General features: G+C 46.2%; 1 protein-coding gene across 1 annotated transcript in view; it reads right to left on the minus strand.

Annotated features, from left to right (window-relative positions):
• Positions 1-1,734: 1,734 nt before the first annotated feature.
• Positions 1,735-21,865, minus strand: part of CPAMD8 (C3 and PZP like alpha-2-macroglobulin domain containing 8) — a 42,315-nt gene continuing 22,184 nt past the window's right edge. Inside the window, exons 26-43 of the mRNA XM_054396049.1 lie at positions 21,420-21,596; positions 19,792-19,873; positions 18,150-18,306; positions 17,646-17,720; positions 16,329-16,494; positions 15,711-15,797; positions 15,280-15,416; positions 14,778-14,933; positions 14,332-14,394; positions 13,731-13,969; positions 13,389-13,476; positions 10,123-10,197; positions 9,333-9,438; positions 9,132-9,242; positions 8,283-8,495; positions 7,798-7,872; positions 2,272-2,440; positions 1,735-1,760 (exon numbers count right to left, since the gene is read on the minus strand). Coding sequence (XP_054252024.1) covers position 1,760; positions 2,272-2,440; positions 7,798-7,872; positions 8,283-8,495; positions 9,132-9,242; positions 9,333-9,438; positions 10,123-10,197; positions 13,389-13,476; positions 13,731-13,969; positions 14,332-14,394; positions 14,778-14,933; positions 15,280-15,416; positions 15,711-15,797; positions 16,329-16,494; positions 17,646-17,720; positions 18,150-18,306; positions 19,792-19,873; positions 21,420-21,596 — 2,177 coding nt within the window. The 3' untranslated portion in view covers positions 1,735-1,759. The remainder of the gene's footprint in view (positions 1,761-2,271; positions 2,441-7,797; positions 7,873-8,282; positions 8,496-9,131; positions 9,243-9,332; positions 9,439-10,122; positions 10,198-13,388; positions 13,477-13,730; positions 13,970-14,331; positions 14,395-14,777; positions 14,934-15,279; positions 15,417-15,710; positions 15,798-16,328; positions 16,495-17,645; positions 17,721-18,149; positions 18,307-19,791; positions 19,874-21,419; positions 21,597-21,865) is intronic.

A 21,865-nucleotide genomic window follows, 5' to 3' on the forward strand; every position in this document is an offset into this window, starting at 1 on the left:
TGCATAATCTACAATTACAAATATATAAATATCCATTGAAAGGACTGCAAGCACAAATCAGTGACAACCAGTGCTGCTGCTGCTATTCAGCAACAGAAGTGGATGCACGTAGGAATCTCTAGGGCTGACAAACCCACTGGCACTTTGCTCCTTTTGCAGTGAGGGACCTTCAGAAAAAAGGAAGGAGAAGCACTGGGACAGGGGTCCCACGTTCTGTGGGAAGCTAGGCACAAGGACATTATGAGGGTGAGTAAATATCTCACTCTCCCAGGAAGGTTGGGAACTTGCCAGCAAAGCAGTTCTGAAATTTCTGGGAGCTTCAAGACCCAGACCCTCACATCAGCTGCATTCTGCAGATACCTGGCCCAAGACAAAAAAGGCTGGAAGTTGCAGGTGCCCAGCTCCTGGGATACCTCCTGATCTGTGCCCATGACAACATTTCTCTTGAATAAAACTGCCTTTATTCTGGAACGGAATGTCTGTACTGGGATATATTCTTGGTTCCTGTGTAAACAAGCCCTAAAAAATGAATGGAGCTGGACTTTTTCCTGTTTCCATTCATCAATAAACACCCTCAAAAGGGATTTCCACCCTACCCTGGGTCCTGGTAACAAGAGAAGTAGGAAGATAAAATACTAATGCTATTTTGCAACAGGCAATTGCATGCAGCTCCTCCAAAGAGAACAATATTGCTCCAGGCTGGAAGGAAAAACAAAACCCAAAAAAATCTTGGCCCCTGCATTTTTGGAAGCACAAAGCTTTTGTTTTTAGTTTTACCACATTGATTGGGGCAGGTCAGTCTGAGGGAGTCCAGCCTCTGTGACACCAGTGATTTGTACAGGGCCCATGCACAAACAACTATGTCCAGGACAACCATCCCATGGGATCCTAGTGGGAGCAGAATAGGAGTGGCTGGTAAGGTCAGGCAAGCATTTAACAGGACTCTGCCTTGGGTCAGCTCTATTTTCATGCCAGGGTTAAAAGCAGGAAAAGGGCTGAGAAAGCTGCAAGCAGCCATTATCAGCTCATAGTGCAACATGAAGAGGGCTCCCCCACCTAATCCTCATCACTGCTCTAGCTGGCAAACCCCTGAAACCTGAAGCCAACAGCCTCGTGGTGGACAGTCAAAGCCTTTTAGCCTGACAGGAGATTTCAGTGTTCTCTTGTAAAATGAACCTCCCAACAGATTCCCTGAACGTGGAGCCTATGGGGAACAACTTCTAGTGGGACATTGTCATGGGTACAGTAGACCTATAGGCTGGGAGAGATGGTCAACCTCTTTCTATGTCATAATTAGCAAAACACACTGATTTTTATTATTACAAATTTGAGAGAAAACTTCTCAGCCATCTTTCCTCAAACAGCAGTTTGGCTAAGCACAACGCCTGGCCTTAGCGTCTAAACGTAGCTAGGAAATGGCATTTGCAGTATGCTGATAGCAGAGAAAACACTTGGAGATGGTCTATAGGTTGGTATTCCAGCCCCTATTTTTTTCACCTAGAGGGCACAGCATGCTAGTCTCTCTCATCCTTGGAAATACTCCAAAGAGGATGCACAAAAGGCAGGAAAATAGACAGAAAAATCAGGCTGAGTGTCCCCCTTAGCACTCGGGATCCCCCCATGGGGCAGCAAAGCCTACAGTTCTGAAGGCACCAGCAAGTAGTCATCGGTCAGTTTCAGTCTGCAGCAGGTCCTCTGTAGCAATGAACTCATAGACGAGTTGATTCTGAGCCTCTTCTCTTTGCTCAGATTACATCTGTCTGTTGAAGAGAAGATAATGAAGAGAAGTCACCTTCCCATTACACATCTTTGTGAAGCATCAGGGGGACTGGGCAGAAAAAAGCTTAAAACATCACTTTTCATCCTGCTGGGGACAAAGACCTTTATATGCTGCCCTAGCAAGGTTTAATTCTTAATGATTCCTTGCTAAAGAATTTAGGTTGGACATCAGAAGAAACTTCTTCACTGAAAGGGCTCTCAACCACTGGCACAGGCTTCCCAGGGAGGGGTTGAATCCCCATCCCTGGAGGCATTTCAAAGACACAGAGGTGTGGTGCTGAGGGCATGGTTTAGCCCCACGCTTGGTAGAGTTATAGAATGGTTGGACTGGAGGATCTCAAAGGTCTTTTCCAACCAAAGTTATCCTATGTTCTAAAGAGGTTAGCAGGCGGACTGTGAGAATGCCTCTTGTGAGGAACTGATCCATCAGATCAGGAAGTGCTTAATGCTGACTTTTAAACTAGATTCATGATCCCCCACTCTCCAGCTCACCATTCTACTGTGGTCATTACTTCCTGACTCTTGTCCACTTCTCTCACCATGCTTGCTGTTGTCAGTTCTGCCACCACCTCAAAAATGTCAGCTTCCGACACGTAGGGCTCTGGATCGTACTCATAGGAGTAGTAAGACAGGTCTGGCTGGAGGGGAGGGCCTTCCTCTGCTGGAAAGGAAACCGAGGAGTCTCAGGGGATGCTCAAGCCAAAAAACCCGCATTTCACCATCACATATTGCAGCACAGAAAAGGGGAATGACATCAGAAGAAAAGAATCTTAACTAGGGAGGCAAATCAGAGCCCAAATGAGTGCCTGACATGAGAAAAGTTGGATGCACATATCCATGGACCTGTGCATGCTGAGATCCACATGCCAGGAGAAAAACTGCTGTAAACAGAGTATTTGATTTCCCAGTCTGAGACCTGAAAACTGGAGAGAGAGAGAAAGAGGGGGAAAAAAAAAAGGGGGAAAAAAAAAAAGGGCCATGAAATCTGAACAAATATGAAAGCCTCGCTTTAAAGTAAGGAACCAGTTCACCTCAAGACCTGCATAGAGTAAGAGGAATCTTTGGGATCATCAGATGTCACAGATAAGTTACTCTGCACCCCAAAATCCATCTCTCTGCTTTGGCTAGGTCCAAATCAAGTATCTGTGTAAGGAGCGACAAGTCCATAGGAAGAGGTGTGGTCTCTGCGCTCCTCTAAGCACTGATTGAGAACAGCAAGTCTCAAGCCAGAGGGCAGAGTGATGGAGCATGGCATGGAAAGGAGCAGTGTCAGCAGATTTATCTTCAGCCCAACCAGAGTGAAGATTTTGACACAACAGGCTAGGAACCTACATTGGGTCTGGTGAGGACCAGCTGAGGGAGCTGGGTTTTTTCAGCCTGGAGAGGAGGTGGCTGAGGGCAAATCTTCTGTCTCTCTACAACTCCCTCAAAGGAGCTTGGAGCCAGGTGGAGGTTGGTCTCCTCTCCTAAGCAACAAGGGATAGGAGGAGAGAAAATATCCTCAAGTTGTACCAGAAGAGGTTTAGGTTGGACATTAGAAGAATCTTGTTCACTGAAAGGGTTCTCAAAGACTGGCACCAGCTGGTTGAATCCCCATCCCTGGAGGTGTTTCAAAGCTGCAGAACTGTGGTGCTGAGGACCATGGTTTAGCCCCAGCCTTGGTAGAGTTAGAGAACAGTTGGACTGGATGCTCTGAAAGGGCTTCTCCAACCAAAACAATTCTATGAGTCTATGATCAAAGTCACTCCTTTCTCCCTTAGCCTGAACTAGCAGTAGCTGAGACACATCTGTTTCAGCACAGCCACCACTGAGAAATTTCCCTCATTGAAGAGGAGCAGACACAGCATAGTCAGAAATGTTCACCCCCCTTGCATTCATGCCAGTCTGTGCTAGGACCCTGGTAGGTCCCTCACAGCAAGAATCCCACCCAAAGCAGGCTGCGTCTCTGTGGTGGGTGAGTGCTTGCTGTCCAGAGGGTAGGACTGGACAAAAAGCCTTCTAGGAGTATCAGTCAATCCCTGCTTTCTAAACTGTTCCTGGGCCAGCTCAGCTGTGCATCGTTCCTGTTTGCTTCCTGGGGAGAGTGCTGTCATCCACACCAAAGCAAGCACTGAGTCACAGCTGTGGCAGGGAGGAGAAGTCTCTCTTTTCCTCCACCCTGCAAAGCTGGCTTTATTTAAGGAGAACACTCATCAAGGCCTTTTAAAATGTTTGTTTTCTAGAAATAAAATATCTGAAGGCTCTTCCCTGTTGTCTCCCACATCCTGAGCAACAGGCTCAGCCCTAGGCAGGGGAACACTTGCCTGAAAGCAGAGTCAGTCTCTGTGTTCACTTCTTCTTGACCTTCTCCATGTGAGAACCTGCCAGATCATGAACTCCTTCTATGAATGCATGATTGCTGTCCACCAGGGACAGAATTAACATCACAGACCTCACTCTTCCGATGAATGTAACACTGCAAATCAAAGCAAAGACGAACGGCAACATTTTCTGTTGCACACAAACCACTGCCCCTGCTCCAAATGTTTGTGCCTCAGCCAATGTTTGCTGAACACTGGGGGAGGGGGGGGAAGAAAAATGGCCTCTTGCAAGCTCCATCAATGCTGCAGGAGCAGCCCTGTGAATAATGTGCCCATCAGGGAGCCTTGGGAGGTAACTCCAGCTGCAAGCAGAGCTCACCCTGATGTTCTTGTTAGGAGCCAGTGATCACAGAATCACTAAGGTTGGAAAAGCCCTCTAACATCATCCAGCCATCAAACCAACACCACTATGGCCACTAAACCATGTCCCAAAGTGCCACAGCCACATATTTCTTAACACTTCCATGGATGGTGACTCCACCACCTGCCTGCGCAACCTGTTCCAACGCCTTACCACTCTTGCAGCAGAGATTTTTCCTAATATCCACTGTGTGTGATACAGTTAATTGGACTGGTTTCTAAAGCACAACAGCCACCAAGAATTTTCTTCCAGCTACTTGCCCTTCTAACTGCCTGAGCAGACCTGTAAAAGTAACATGGTCCCAGTGGTGGGGAGAAAGCTGGAAGCAGGCAGAGTGCAACAGAATAGAAGCACTGGGACCACCGAGTACTGTGCAACCCCCTTTGACACCGCTTCTCCATTGAATACATGCAGGATCACGACACGAGCACATTGCTCTCCAGCATCTGTGGCTGGAGATTTAGCACAGTTTGCAGGAAAGATTTAGGGAGTTTCAGAAGAGGGTTAATGACTTATGGAGGCAATCAAACCACTGCTTCTTCAGGGAGATGATATCACAGCTACCAAGGATCCCTGAGCCTCTGAAGTCCCACCCGTATTTCTGTAGCCTCATGTGACAATGATCTTAGGGAAGCCACCAGCAGAGAGGCACAAAACACTGACACTCCAGTTTGCAACCAAAATCCTGCTTCAGAAGCTTTCAGTATAAGCAAACATGGCCAGACCAGGCTGTGAAGCATCCTAGAAGAGCTTCAATGCTTAGAGGCAAAGGTGGGTCCATGGTACTTATCAAAATGCTGTTCTGTTCCTCTGAGTCTCATTATTTTGCCTGTAAGAAAGAACAGCTGAGGAAGGGGATTCAGAGATGAGTTGTTTCAGTGGAGTCCTCTCTCTATATACACTTTCCCTCAATCAAGAGAATATTTCTAAAGATGTGAAGATCTCCCCATCTGTACAAAAAAGGCTGCAGTTTGAAGATGAAACCTTAGCCACTGCTGCTACATCTGCTTTTTAAAATGCTTTGATAGCAGCTAGGTGATGCATGCAGTGCTGCATTCTGATTGCTCAGCACCATCGGTGCACAGCTGCTTACCTTGAACAGCACAAACCAGGAGCTGAGGTTTACTGCAGCAAACTCAGGGCTGATAGGGATCTGCCCTGCAAGTTTGTTTGCAAGAACAAGCCCCAATGTACTCTGACATCCTACCACTGCTTGCTGGGAGGAAGCTGGCTTTCATTGCTGCCATTGCTGGGGTAGCACAGAAAAGAGCTATCAAGGAAAGCATCAAACCAAGCTGAGCATGCACAAGTCTGGTGGCAAACACAGAAAGGTCTCAGACAAGATAAACACCATGTGGTTCTTCAAGAAAATGGCATTTCCTGAAGATTAACAACACTTGAGGCAGTTTCATCAACGTGCCCTGAGCTTGTTTCGGCTCCTGGAGTTTTGCATCCTTTTAGGAAATCAGCTTTAGCCATGGCTCATCAGAGCTGCAAACCCAGAGCACCTAAGCTGACTTAAACCCATCACATGCTTCAGTGCTAACACACCAGCAAGCCCCAAGGAGAGCTGGGCAGGAGGGATTCATTCACTTGTTAAACTTTGATTCATGTCTTGCGTGGTTGACCTGGGAGGAGTCCAGAGAATTAATGAAAATCACATGCTGGGAGCTCTTCCTGATGCAGGATTTAGTCAGTTTTATTTCTGAATGCTCATTCTACCAAGGCTGCTCAGCTCAGAGAAGGATCTGCCTTCCAGGAGAATCTAGCACTCCCAGACCTTACAAACAAAGCCATCTCTGACCACCTGAGCCTTAACAAAGAGATCCTTATGGCATAGGGCTCTTAATTCACCATCTGCTTAAAAATTCAGCACACATAAATGAAACAAGAACCATAGAACACAGTGAAATGGAAAAGACCTCTGGAAGTCATCTAGCTCAGCTCCCCTGCAGTAAGCAGGGACATCCCCACCTAGAGCAGGTTGCTCAGAGCCTCATCCAGCCTGACCTTGAATGTCTCCAGGGATGGGCATCTCCCACCTCTCCAGGCAGCCAGGGCCAGGGTGTCATTACCCTCAGTGTAAACCATTTCTTCCTTCTCTCCAGTCTAAATCTCCCTCTTTTAGTTTGAAACCATTACCCCCTTGTCCTATTCCTGATAAAATGTCTGTCCCCAGTTTCCTTATCAGCTCCTTTCAGTACTGAAGGGCCACCAGGAGGTCTCCCTGGAGGTCTTCTCTTCTCTAGACTGAACAACCCCAAGTCTCCCAGCCTGTCCTCACAGCAGAGGTACAATAATCCTAACAGAATATTCACCGTGCTCCTCACCTTCCTAAGAAAACTGTCTGCTAACTTCCGTAGAGCAGAGGAAGGGCAGAGCACAGGATGGCGTCTGTCACGTTGGACATGTGCTCGTCTGAACTCTGGTGCACAACAAGGACAAGGGAAGGCACAGACTCTTCTCTTCAAGAATTAACTTGTTTTACCAATTTGTTAGGACAGTTGGAATCCAGGGGAAAATTATTGAGTGGAAAGCAGCCAGGAAAAATCTAGTCCAGTTTATTTACTAGAAACACCATGAAACAAACTGTTCTATTGACTCTGCTGCTCCTTGGTGAGATTTATTGTGAGCCATCAGCAAGTTCAACATGAGCCTTGGAAAGGAACGCAGGAATATGAACACCAAATAAAACAGGCAGCCGAATCCCTGCCTCCTCCATCTACTGACCTTAAACATTTCTGCTCACTAAGGCCCTTTATTCCAAACAGAGGCTCTGAGTGAATCAAGACTACCAGCTCTATTTGTGCACAGACCTTCTGCAGACCAGGTTAATCCACCTGGCCTCTAGTTCTTGCACTGGTTTAGACTGTTGTCATATCCTGTGCAGTTGTCTGTTGGAACACGTTACATCAGCCTGGTTTCCAGCTTCATGTTGAAGAAAAGATCACAGAGAGAGTCTTGTTCAAACATACCAGGGCTGAGAAAATAGAAGGGTCACTTTACTTCTGTGAACAATTACCTAACTCTTGCCTGTTCACTGAACAGAGCAGGCATGGTGCAAGGTTTCCTGAAAGGAAAAGGACCAGAAGGGGCAGTCTGTTGCTGAAGTTATCACCCTAAGTGTCCTTGACATCCTCGTATTTCTGAATGTTCTGTCTTTCCTAAAAGATGAAGAAATTCAGCATCTTTACTTCAATGTGCTTAAGAGCCACAGACCCTTTTATACAGCAACAGGATAAGCTTCACCTTGGCTAAAGCAAAAGGCCCTGGGTAAATACAAAGGTCTGAGGGTACCTGCTGCAGTCTGCTGAATGCTGGGTTGCTCAGCTGTGTGGGGTTGTGTCTCCCTTTCTTCTGGCAAATTCTTGGCTGTGAAGAGAAGAAATGCATTGGTCATAAAATATGTTAACGAATCTCTAGAAAAATGTTTGCACTTCACAGGTGGCAAAGTCAGGTCGCTGAACTTCTACACTGCACATCTTGAAAGCCCATGCAGGATCTCCAAAGAGTGTTACAGTTCATGGCTGCTGGTTTTGCCTCCAGATAAAGCAGTCACTAATTCTGTCTCAGGTTCACTCTGGTAGATGTACACACGAGAACACAAACGGGGTTCTGAGGAAAGCAGGAAGGCAGCTGCTCTTGTAACTCGATCCCCTGTAGTATGAGCAGCAAAACAACACCCAGATGCTGAGTTCTTCCCCTGCCACACCTCTGCAATTAGCATCATGTCCTGTTCTGCAACTAGATTGTAACAGAATAGGGAGCTGAATGAAACCTACAGGCAGAACACTGGAACATGGGCATCTGTTCTATCCTTGTGTTATTCCTGCAGGATGCTACTTCCATCTGGCAGTGGTTAGGGTATATCTGTCCATCTGATCCACAGACAGGCTCCCCATCATAGCCACAGTCTCGGGAACACAGGCACTGCTCAAAGTACTCATCCTCCAAGCAGCCAAAAATGTTGTTGCATGGCCCTGAGTGGGCAAAGCCTGAAAAGCAAACAAAAACATCCAAAGAAATATTCTCACACAGCATGGGGAAGGGGAGGTGGACTAGCAACATCCTTCTGATGCAAGTTTTCTTGTTGAATCCCCCAAGACTTCTGCTAGGGATTTACACACTTGGTGGGAATCAAGCTTTCTGACAGAGCCTTGTTGCAGCAGACTCCAGATCCTAGAATAAAGAAATTGTTCTGTATGACCTATTGGACAGAAAGCATATGCAGTTTCTGGGGAAAGTGACTCTTCCAATGATGTATGGAAGTGTTCAATCTTCCTCCAGGTCACTGCAGACCTCTACTGCAAGACATTTTAGAGAAAGAAACCCAAACCGTATTTGAAAGAGTTTTTAGTCTCAATTCTGTTAACACATCTCACCCTTTGCAGGTTCTTCCCATGTTACACATTCTATCTTGTCTCTGAAGCAGAGAAAAATTACTTTGGTGACTGCAGAGCAGACTTTTGGCTGTCATCAGTTTACTGCTGCTATTCCACAAACTGTCATAAAGCCTCCACTAACCCAGACTGAAGTAGAGCATTCTTCTAGTGATAATTTTGGATTCCAAACCCTTGGATAGTTTTAGGCTCCATTTTCTAAAATCTCTGCTTGACTTTGGTGGAACTTACCAACCCACTGGCTAGCTGAGCTCTCCACCTCATTGCAGGCTGGCCCATCGCAGAGCTCCCGAGCCAAAGGACTGTTTTCACTCACGTTGTAGAAACGAGTTGCTTCAAAAGCTGCAGGCCAGCGAGAAGGAGAAATCACAACTGAGCCTTGTGCCCAGAGCTCTGCTGCTGCCAAAGGCCAAAGAGCAGAGAGGCACATACCTGGCTCATAGTAGTCATAGACTTTGATGGGAACAGGAGCTGTTTTCCCAACTATGTGCTCTCTGAAAGCTTGAAACTTCACACAGGTCATACACTGGCTTGGGATCTGTGTGAAATGATGGCAAAGACTCATTGCAACCAAACCTGCACTTGCAGTGCAGACGAATGAATACTGTGTGGCCCTGCTGCAGCACACTGTGTTGGACACCTGGGGAAGATGAACACTGCTCCAACACTAGGTGCAGAGACTAAGACTACGAACAAAAACCAAAATGGATGAACTAAAGCTGATGCCTTGCTGACCTTCAAAGCACATAACTGTTGTACAGCAACATGGGAAAGTCAAACCTGAAAGTCAAGCTGGGTTCTCTGGCTCTCCTAACACTGCTCCTGTCATCAGCCAGCCTGCTAAAACTGATGGCCAAGACAGGAGAGATCTCATGTTCCAATCCCAGGTATGTGCCAGGATATCTGAATTAGACTGCATTTTAATTCCATCCTTTTAGCCATGCTATTTGTGCCTGAAGGTGAAATTATTTTGAGGCAAGGACTAAGTGATATCTCCCAGAAATTCTATATGGGCTGAAGCTTATTACCTGCCTCTTTCAATCCTTTAGTTTCCAACTAAACCCACCACACCGACTTGCCCCAAAAGAGGCTCAGGGCAGTTAAAGCTGGAGGATAAATCCCCATCTGTGAGGTACCATCACAACACTGCATTGATGCCTGAGCCACTGGGCATTTGCTTTTGATTGAAAAGCAACATAATTTTAAAACTCGAAGTCATTACCTCATCAAAATAAAACAGGACGTTTCTTCCATCCACTTCATATCTTTTCAATCCAATCTGCTTGTTCATCAATAACTGGGGAAAAATGCAGCAGTTTTAGTTTCATCTCCTTCCAAAGCAAGCAGTTGGAAATGAGAGGAGAAAGATTTTAGACTGGAAGCAGTCCCTCCCCAGCTCTCCTGTAGCCCCTTCTGCTACTGGAAAGCTGCTCTAAGGTCTCCCTGGAGCCTTCTCTTCTCCAGGCTGAACACCCCCAACTTTCATCCTGTCCTCATAGCTGAGGTGCTCCAGCCCTTGGATCATCTTTGTGGCCTCCTCTGGAGCCTCCCCAGCAGGTCCATGTCCTCCTTGTGTTGAGAGCCACAGAGCTGGACATAGCACTGCAGGTGAGGTCTCACCAAAGCAGAGAGAAGTGGCAGAATCACCTCTCTATGTAGCTAATGAATCCCCACAAAAATCTAAATGCTATCATCTGATAGAATTCTACAGAGGTTTGTTGTTTAAACCTCCAGAGGAGCTCCTCCTGTGTCACTCTGGGTCTGGAAGGCCATCAGCTGGCTCTGCTACCAGTTGCCATACTGTGTTCAGTCAAGCAGCCATTGGATAAATTGTATTCAGGAGACATCCATCATGTGAAAAACATTGGCTCCAGAAGCTGGGGAGGATGAAAGGCTCTGGAAAATGACTCTTGAATTTTAATCCCAGTTTGGGGAGCAGCATAAGGGCCAGAGCAGACACTTGAATTCTGTTCTCCAAGCTGTCTGACAGGTTAAAGAACAATCCCACCTGCGACACAGGGCGAACATTGCCTTAGCTTTTTTGTTGTTGGGTTTGGTTGGTTGGTTGGTTTGGGTTTGTTTTTTTTAATATTCCTAAGGTATTTTGAGATCTGAGAATGAAAACTCTGTGGAAAGGAAGACAAAGCCTGACTTTCACTACATGTTAGAAAGAATGACATGAGGCAAAAATCACCTCTGAAATTTTTTAAAACCTGCTACCAACAGCTTCAGCTGTGCACTTCTGCAGCACAGAGCTGCTAGCTGTTAAAGCCTGCACACAGCTTCCTGCCATGACTGTAACAAGCCAAGGAACATGTGTTTAAGTCCCAGGCAATGGGGAAAGGGCCAATTTAATTTGTCCTTATAATTTTAGGAGCCTGGTGGTGGCTGTTATTACTCAGCAGTAGATGGCTGCAGACAGTCCTTTTATGAGGGCTCGGAGAGGCTGGCGCCACTGGGAAATGCTCAGCTCAGCTAAAATTGCATTTTTCTGGTGAGGTTTGATATACAGCAGCCTGTGATGACCTCCTGACCTTGTCAACACCCAGCGTTGTTAGGAGGATTTGTGGCTGCACAGCCAGGGGGCTGCCCAGGAGCTGCAGCAGAGCATTCATTAACCACCACTACCCCGAGTGCAGGTGGGTCTGCTCCCCTTTGAGGGCAAACAGCTAGAGAAGAGGAGTTACAGCCCCGCTCCTGCTCACCAGGAGAGCGGAATGGCTGTGGTGACAATAAAATGCAGTAGTAGGAGTGACAGCACTTGCCTTTGTTGAAGGTGGTGACCAAAACCGAAACCAGAGCTAGCACTGGGTCTTCAGAGGAAGAATTTCACTTTTGCAAACATGATTTGGATGCATATTTGAAAGCTATGAATGAGTCACACAGGTTGTACCTGCACCTTCACTGTCTACTATGCTTGAACTTTGCTCTTTCATTTTTACAGATGCAAAAGGTTTCTGCAGTAAGAAGGATGGAATTCAGCTCTCCAAGGGGAACATTCCCTCTTGAAGATGCAATATCCTTCCCAATTTAGAAAGGTCTCCTACCACCTACCACCTTCCTTCTGTTCTGAGTATGGAAATAGAATGCCCAGTACTGAATCCCAGAATCCCAGCATGGTGGGGGTTGGAAAGCACCTCTGGAAATCATCCAGCCCAACCCTCTGCCAAAGCAAGGCACCCACAGCAGCTGTTCAGGAGCATTTAGGACCTTCTCAGGACCCTCAGCCTGGAAACTCTCATCTCTGCCAGCAGCTTGTTGCACATGGCACAGAGTCAGCATCAAAGGCCCGCAGGAAAACAAAGATTGACATGTTTTATATACATGCACCTAAAAACACAACTCCTACCATGCAGCTGGTGATACAAAACAAACCTGATTCAGTGCACATCCCCCTGCAGAAGGACACTAGCACAGCTTGCTGACACGGAAAGGATGCCAGTCTCAGTCCTCTTCCCAGGGACTGAGACAGGACTTTCTCTGGCTTCAGTAACAGCCCAGGAGACTCTGACAGCAGGTTTTGGTAGCAGTTGTAGGTTCCCAAAGAGGAACATATTGATCTCATTTTCCCCAAGAAAATGTAGTGGTGTTTATATGCTAAATTAGCCAATCAAGTGAAATCCTAGAGAAGACACAGCAATAGGCACTTCTCCTTGAGTCAGAATGTCAAATTAAACTGCCTGCTCTTCACTACAACTCTGCTTTAAAATTCTTTCCTCAAATCCCTCTCCCTCCCAGTGCAACGAGGATAAAGTTCTTACTGAAAGAGATCTTTTTTGAAGCCAAATACTTTTTAGTTCTTTACAGGTATCTTAAGGATGCAAAAATTTTACACCTCTTTACTTAAACAGTCCTTAAAAAGTCTTTGCAGCACAAACCCCAGCAGTGCACACACTGCAGTGCTTCCAGCATACCTAAGCCATGCTGAAGGTTATGGTTCATCTCGCCTGGAGGGCTGCCTGGCTGAGAGGCACCTTCTGTCCACCTCCCTTTGGGCTGCAATAAACATGATGATGTGCTCCCAGAAGATAGAGAGGAAGCGGGGGTGGGGGGAAGAAAGGGGCAGGGGTGTACAAAAAATTCCAAGACTTGGAGCCTCCAAGGAAATGGAATCCAGATGCTGGAGATAACACAGCCCACTAAGAAGCTATAAACAGCTCCTGTTAGAGCACATTTTCACTTCAGCATTTCCAGGAAGCTTTGCTTTAGTTACTGTGCACTGTTCTCAGCACTAAGCCTCTGCTTGGCCATGCTGGGTGCATTTGTTGACCCTGCTCTCAGCATCTCTTCACTCATTGCAGAGAAATGTGTTTTGACAAGTGAAATCTCCTGCCCTCCCCTCTCCTCCCATTCTAATTGCAATTTGGGGGGCAGTGCTCTAACACTAACAGCCTTTGCTTCTTCCTGCTCCCCAGAGGGAATCGCTGCCAATTAGAGAGCACATGCTGGCCCAAGACCATGCCTGGCACTCTTGTCACAGGATCTTACCTGCTCTAGACTCTCGATATCTGCACGAAACCCTGAGAACAAGGGCACTTCTAGGACAGCCATGTTAGAGGACCCAGAGTGCAGCCACCTTCCCATGAGGACAAAAAGAGAGAAAGAATGAAAACAAAGTTAGGATTCAAGGTAACAAATGGTACATGGACAACTCAGGATGTAGACCTACTGAAACGTCAGTGGAAAGAAAATAAATTACAAGGACCTACTCTTCTTTGAAGGAGTTGCTGACTGCCACTGCCTACTTGGGTTTACAAAATCCCATTTTCTGGTTTTACTCAACAAAACTTAAGCACAATTCACCACCATTGCAACAAGCATCTCTCCTACCTGGTGCACGCCTCCAGTATGACTTTGTATTCCCGGTGGTCCTGATCTGAGGCTGGGTCATCATCATCCACCAATGCCCTCTCTCTCTGCAAGGCTTCAGAACGATTCTCATCTGGAGAGACAGACCGTAGGGGATTTGGAGCTTGAAGATGCTGCTCTGACTTTGGCTCCTTCAGGTTAACCAGGAGCTGGAAAGCTGGTTTGGCAATAGGATCAGGTACATTGTAAGTGACATCAATCTGTAGCAGAAAGGGGAGGAAACCAGACATTATCAGAGGGGTTTATTAGATCCCAACCTTTGATAGCATCCACAAGTGTTCCCTAAAGACCAGCATAAACACCAGAGCTCTCAGAGAGAGGTGATGGTGGACACAGGGACAATAGAGGCTTTACCACACAATTATATAGAGGTAAAACTGTGCCAGAGCAAATTCACTCCAGTACAATCACATTTACTTCTATGAATTAAAGCAACATTACCACCTATAATTACTGTGGGAGAAATTCAAAGCACAGCTCTGCCCTCCCAGCAAATGGATTAAAAACATGAAGGTTTTAGAGCTCTGCTGACTTGCATCCCTCAGCCTCATGGCAACTTTACCTGCATCAGACAGCAGCCTTCACCCTTGGCACTCACAAACAGCCCCGTCGGAATACTGGGGATCTGGAGAGAATCCACAGTTAAGAACCAGACAAGACAAGGCACTCAGAATGGAGACAAACATCCATTTCAGCTTTAGTCTGTATGAAATCTCTCTGGCTATGCAGGAGGCTGGAGAAGTGCAGGCAGTATGGCTTACTCTCTTCAGCCGCCTGCATCTAACAAGGGTAAAACCAAACAGCATCACAAAATAAGCCTCAGGCACTAGTTTTGGTGAAAACCACCTTTGAATGCTGCCTCCTTTGTATCAGAACCCAGCCAGAAACCCCCCGGAAGTCCCAAGATCTCAGTGCCCAAGTTGTGCTTTTACCATTACTGAACTGTTCTGAGCTGTGATCCTGAACCCAGCTCACACAGGGCACTTACACAACCACAAAGCCACCTACCACTGCTGTCTGGAGGACTTTCTTATTCATCTTGTTAAGCTCAAAGGTCTCTTGGTAGTCTAGATTAGTAGAAGCCAGAGAAACAGTCAGGTTGACTCCTCCAATATAAGAAAGGATGGCATATTCTGCCAGAGCCTGCAGGGCTACACATGTGTCCTAGGGATCACAAGAGGGTTGATCAGAGTGGTGAAGAATATAGGAGCACAGTAAACTTAAAAGCAAGCACTGTGCTGTACAGACATCAGCATAATCTTCCTTATTAACTCAGATAGCAAAAGCAATATCAGGTTTTGTCCAATTTTCCTGTCATCTGTAAGAACAAAACCTAAGCTCCTCTCAAATCATCAGTTTGAGAAGGAAGCAGCAAAGAGAACTGGGAAGTTTTTCTTCTCATCAGGACAGACAGTTTCTGCCTAGACTCTAGATGGAAACCCTGCATTGCCCATTCCTGAATCAGGGGGTTCTGAATGCACTGGAGCTGCCTCCTCCAGAGGCTGCCCACCTGAGTGGATGAGAACCCCCCAAGTGCATTCCTTTGCTGTGAAAGCCACTTCACCACTGGCAGCGCAGAGGCCACATCTCCAAGGACTGTGTATGTCAAAAGGGCATAGGATGTCATTTCCACTTCTGCAGAAACAACTGAAAGAGAGGAGGCAAAAAAAAAAAACAATTACAAAACTACGTGATAATCAAAATACAATGTAGAAGTGAAAATCTAGGCAACAAGCTTGGGGGTTTTATTATTTTTTCAGTTTAAGCATTGTAGAAGTAAACACAAGAAGAGAAAAATGAAGTTAAAAAGATGTCTGCAGCCAAGATTCATCACGTTCCAAAGAGATCTCTGCTTCCAATGTGAACTCATTCCTTCACATAATCGATAACCTTTATTTCTACTTGACTGTTCCCTCATCTCTGGCTTTGCAGTACAAGTACCTGACTGAGAGAGACCATCATTGAACCCCATGAAGGTATCTTCATCAGTAACAAGAGTTCCTGTCAGGCTCCAGTGTGTGGACCCATCTGGAATGACAGGGCAGAGGTACATGCAGGTTATTACAGCAGGGCTGCAGAGTCCCTGTGTGTGGGAGGAATCAAATTCTACTTTTGCATTGACTCAGAGACCAGACTCATGCCCTGAACTGCATTGTCCCTGCTTTTGGACAAGCATCCTCTGGGCAAGAGGCTCCCATTGCAACCACAAAGATGGTTCAGCATGACACATCAGCTAGTTCTTGGGTTTTGGAATAAAACACACATCAAGGAATGAGCCATGTTCCAAGGAAAACTGTCACTCTGACAGGAAAGGCACAGCAGAGCCTCCAGGGTGCCTGCCTCCCTTCAGCATCAGCTGCATTCATGGAACTGAGGTGCTTGGCCCTCTACAGAGAAGTAGGAAAACTTTGGACTTCCAAAGTCAAACAGTGCTGTAGGAAGTGCCCACCTCAGCTCCTCTCTACTCCACAGTTTCAAACATGTCATGCAAGCTTCAGGGGCTTTTTGTGTGCTCCTGCAAGAGGCCTGTCAGCACAGGGGCTGCCAGCAGCAGCATACCTTGGGTGATGGCCAAGCTGTTCATCTTGCGCAGCGCCAGGGCCGCAGACGGGCTGCGCAGCAGCGTCAGGGCATACGCAGTCAGGGCAGTCGTGTAGGGGTCTGCTGCTGAATACAAGTTGGACTCCAAGAAGTGTTTTGCTTTGTTAACAGCTCTTCTTTCTTCCTGTATTTCAAGGAAAGAAGCAAGAATCACTTTATTCCATTAAAACCCCCAGCCAGGAAAGAGGCATTTGGCTCTCTGCAGAGCAGCACTGGCACCTTCCGTCTCCAAGGAAAAGCCAGGGAGCACAAACCCAAAGAAAGGAGCAGGCAGCATATCAGATCCTGCTCTAGCAGGGGGGCTGGACTAGATGATCTGCCGAGGTCCCTTCCAGCCCCTAACACTCTGTGATAGCAGCAATGGTCTAGAGTAACACTGAGATCCATTTTTCCCCCTAAAGCTGAAGACAGCACATGGCCCTGTAAGGCAGCAGCTGCAGAGAGCAGAAGCAAGCTGGCCGCTCTGTGTCTGATTGTGCTCCTGACACTCTGGAGCGTCTAGCAGACGCCAGAGGATAATAAAGGCCAAGGTTCCCAGGGGTCCCTGCAGCCAACAAACATGTTTTATTAACTCCCTCAATGACCTCACCATGTAGGAATGTGGCTCTGATAATTTATAGAAACAATTTAATTGGACTTGATGTAATTCGGTTTCCTTTGATTTCCCTGTGGCACTAACCTTCCCCTTCCTCATTTCCTAGCTAGGATCATTAGGAACACTTGCAGATCTCCTCTCTGAAAACCTTTAGATCCACAGAAAGTGCACTTCAAAAACCAGAAATGCTGCCTTGCCACACAGAAGCCTGAAAGATCATCACATCCCTTCTCAGAGGGGGACACCACTAAGGGGAGGCACATAGTGGCTCTAGGAGCATTGAAGGAGTTCTAATTTTTCTTTAATAAGCTTGAAGACCTTCCATTCCAACAGGAACTGGGATCTAGGGGGTATCTGCTTGCAGCAGCAGCATGGGCTCAACTCTTCAAACACTACAGGGATGCCACCAAGATTCTATGACTCCAAACAAATACTGCTGCTTGCACTGCCTGTTTTGAAGTCTCTCTGGGTTTTGCCCCAATGGGCAGCTGTTTTATCTGGATACAGGTCACCAAGACATGCTGCAGCACCCACAGTGCCTCCTGTATTAACGTTCCCACTCCACCTGTGCAGACCTCCTCGCGCCTCCCCCCTCACCCCCCCCACCCGTGCTCCTTCCCTCAGCTGCTGAAGAGCAAGCGAAGAATGCAGCAGAGCTATTTCAGCCAAGTTTGTGTTACCTCAGAAGTTACACCTGTCTCCAGAAGAGATGCAACCACATAAGCTGTCAGGGAGATCTTACCATGGATTCCACCCTGGAGGACAACAAACACAAACCACTGCGTGAAAACTAGAGGAAAGGATGCTGGAAAAAGATTCTTGAAGCAAGGCAAAGAACACGTCCTGATTACAAAAGAAGCTGTGGCATCCCAGAACTTCTTCTCATTTATAAATAAGCAGCATGAACTTCGGGAACCAATCCAGCACTGTCCCTTCCTTCCCAAGCAATAGCTGAAACACATGAAATCACTCCAAGACTTGGCTCTGAAGGGTTTTGCAAGACCTAACAGCTCCCAAGCATGCTCAGAGACTGGTTTCACTCAAGTTCTTCTGATTCTCCCCACTCTACTCCAACCTCTCTGGTGCAATTCATATGAGGCATAAGGAAACTGCACCACTTCATGCTTTGAAAATAGCTGTAGAAATGCACCTATTGCATGATTGGGAGTCTGTACAGTTTTTACCTGAATGTCCTTGTTTAGTATCCTGCCCATAGCAGGAAAAGAGCCATCCTCTTTCTGATGCTGGATGATCCAGTCTTTGGCTGCTGTCAGTTCTTTTGGATCAATGAAAATAAACCCTCGAGACTGGGCAAATGACTTGAGGACAAAAGCTGTTAGCCTGTAAATATGAATTTAGCATTTTTACTGAGAAAAATTCAGAATGATGCATCAGTGAGGGGAGAGCAACATTCTGAGAGAGCATAAGTTGTAAATATCTTGTTGGGGAAACACTGAACACTGTTAAAGACATTCTTGATGCTGAAAACAACTGCGTATTGCCCACGCTTCTGGATAAGAGTGGTGGGGTCACATTGAAAAGTGTAGCTGAAAGAGAGCTTTGTCATAGTTATGGCACACTCTGAGTTCAGTTCCCCTTCAGAGGTACTCATCTGCTTCCCAAGTTATTAAAACTTTTAACTTAAGAATCAATTCCTTATAAACATGGAATTATTTGTAAAGAGTCATTTTCCCAATTTTATTACTGTCTCAAGTAATCCAGCCCCAGTGCTGAAGTCTGAGGCTGTGTTAGACTTGATGCAGAATCAAGGCTTAATAAAGCCACAAAAGTGTTTTTGGAATTATAAACCTCTGACATGCAGCAAGTGTGAGCTTTGCCAGCTCTGGGAGATTGACTCATTCACTTTACAAGCCCCTGAAGAATGGGAGGGTAGAAAGCACACTGCCTGGCAGGGGATTTTTCAAGTGTTAAGTAATTCTGTGTCACCATATTTCATATCTAGGGACTGAGAGATGCCAGATCTGAGATAAAAGTTTACTGTCTCAGATATGGCATCACAGAAGTGGTCCTTCCCCTCAGATGAGCTCATGAAGAAAATCAGTTTAAAGCAAAATGCAGAGCAGATGGAGAAACCAAATGACAATACAAGCAAATGAATGAAGACAAGAGTCTACCACACCTGAACCATCACTGGCAGCTAACAAGGTGAGGGGATGTAAGGTACCACCCTAGAGGCCATGGTCTCCTATGAGGGAAGTCAGTAGGATGACCTGACTCCTCAGCTGGATGATTTCTGGCTCTCATAGTGACTCTGCAAGGTCCTGCTCTTCAATTCTCAGGGCATGAATCCACATCATTCCATTCCACCCACGAGGGGGTATAAAGCACTTGGGAGAAAGACTTCTTTGGGGTTTTTTTGGGGTTGGTTTTGGTGTGGGTTTTTTTCCTACCCTATTAGAAGTCTCTGCCACTTCTGGAGAAGCAGGTTTCTCTGTACATGCTTCAGGTGGAGTGCCATTCCCTAGTGGAATTAAATGCTCAAATGCCTCAGAGATTGCTACTCCAATTCCAGCAGACCAAATATGATCCTTAACTATAGCTTCTGTGGCTAAAGCTTGGGCATATGAGTAGATGCAATGCCCTTAACTGCCCCTGAGTCTGGAAGCATCTAGAATACACCTACCAGCACAGCCTGAGCATTCAGCAGCACTGAATCAGCAAGTCCATGTCACTGAGCATTGTTTCTGTTCTCTGTGTGATACCATGGTGGAAGCTGGAAAATTACTCCTCTTTCCTTGCCACTGGTGTACTTTTCCCATTTAACAAACACTGGATTTTCTAACTCTGTTTTAAAGAGCCACTCACCACATGCTGCCCGAGGAGTCCCTCTCTCCAAAAGCACTGTAGGACCCATCCTGCCTCTTGTAGGTCAGCTGCCGCTGGTAGCCTGCAAGTCACAAAGCATTGGGGGAACCCAGAAATCCTCACAGAAAACCAAGCATGCAAAGTGAGTGAAGACTCAGCCCATCTGGCACTAGTTGCCTGAGGCAACCTCTTTGCTGCGGGGCTGTCCCCACAGCAAGGGGTTGGACTGGATGATCTCCAGGGGTCCCTTCTAATCCCCACCATGCTGGGATTGAGTGAGTCCAAGCACTGAAAGGAGTGGTCAGAAGGCTGGAGAGGTTCACCTGTCCAGTTTTTAGCTGTTTACCTGCTTCTGTATTACTGCATTGTAGGAAAGTAGGACAGTTACTGACTAGTTTAGCTCAGGCCATTTCTCAAGATCAGGAAATATCTGGGAATTGTGGGGTATCAGCACTTTATGATAGGTGACTAAGTGATAAACGAGTCTTCTGGCTTGGCAAGTTACAACAGCCTTCCAGAGTGAGCAAAGAGCCTTTCCCATCTAAATCTTATGCTGGACAGGGCTTCAAAAATCCCAGAAAAGCTTAAAACTCTTGAGGATTTCTTCTGTAAGGGTTAGCTAGGAGGCAGAGTTTGTAGCCAAAAAGCTGGCAGGCTTGCAGATTCATGAAAAGAAACTAAAACAAATGATACTGCAAAGGAAACCCTGACCCAGGCTATTAAAAAACTCCCTCTGTCCTGCTCTCAGCACACACAAAACAAGTGAAGTGGCTGCAGCCAGGCAGAGGAAGCAGCACTGGGCTTTTGCTGCTGAGCACAAGAAATCTCTGACACTGCATTTTAATATTTGTCTTGTCAGAGGACAGCTACCTAATCCTGTCACCTCTGATTTCATGACATGACTATTGTCTGACACACATACAAGACAGCTTTGTCCTTTAGAGTTCATTAAAAACAAGGATGACCCAGAATTCTTAACTTGTCCTGAGAATTGTGTTTGGTTATAAACTCCTCTGCATGTGGCTCTTCCCAAACAAATGCTGAGGCTCTTGGACTGTTGTCCATAAGAAAGCTGGATTGCATTGGGCTCTTCAGTGAGACAGGAAAGGACACTGAAAAGCATATAAAAGCCTCTGTTATGTGGCTCTAGGTTGACTACCCTGGATACTAACTTTTGCTTTTGGGTATAAATACTGTTTAAAATAGAAAGTTCAGAGAAGAGCATTCAGTGACTAAAGCACCAATTTTTTAGAAAGAGTAAAATTTTTTAGAAAGGGTAAAACCTAAAGGTACAGATTTTTACTATGTTCATTTCTCCTTGACTCTCTGAAATGTTTAAACATAGAAAGAATCTGCCTTAGTTAAAAAACAAACAAACAAACAAAACCACCACACAAACACACCAAACCCCCAAAAACTATCAATTAATAAGCATAATTGATAAACTAGGGCAAATACAGGCAGCATAGCAAGGGAAAATATCTTGCAGTCAAAATCTCTTAACTTGTGAGGCCATCCCACGAGGATGCCTTACTTGGGACACTTGAGTGGAAGGGACAATGTGACACTGTTAAAGATCTCTTCTGCCTTAGAAGCCTTTTCTCCTCTAAGTGCTAAGCATGAGCTACCTTGAACAAGGTAATCAGTAGCTTCAGTCTCCACCTCGTGACTGAGTTGTTTGGTTTTCTGCAGATATTTCAGGACAAAAACGTTAGGAGCAAAGTGGATCATGTTCTGCTCCCCACATCCAAAGGGCAAATGCAGCAGACTGTCCAGGTTGTTCAGTGTAGGACCCATCACATCTCCTGTTTGAACAAGAGGCATCTCTTCAGCATCAAGGCATCACACTCATTTCTACACAGTCAGCTTAAATGAACTCTGTCAGCAGCTGGAAGTCCTTCAAATGCTAAGTCTCAGCCATTCAGGCTCTTGCTAGTAACACAAGCACCACGTTTCAGAGCCTTACTATCCATGACTCCCCAGTTTAGAACACATCTAGCACCATGGGTGATGATGATGATGAAATGAATACTATGAATTCTAACTGACAGTGCTTCTGTGCAACCCTCATTGG

Source organism: Indicator indicator, chromosome 36 (genome assembly GCF_027791375.1).
Source record: "Indicator indicator isolate 239-I01 chromosome 36, UM_Iind_1.1, whole genome shotgun sequence".
NCBI lineage: Eukaryota > Metazoa > Chordata > Aves > Piciformes > Indicatoridae > Indicator > Indicator indicator.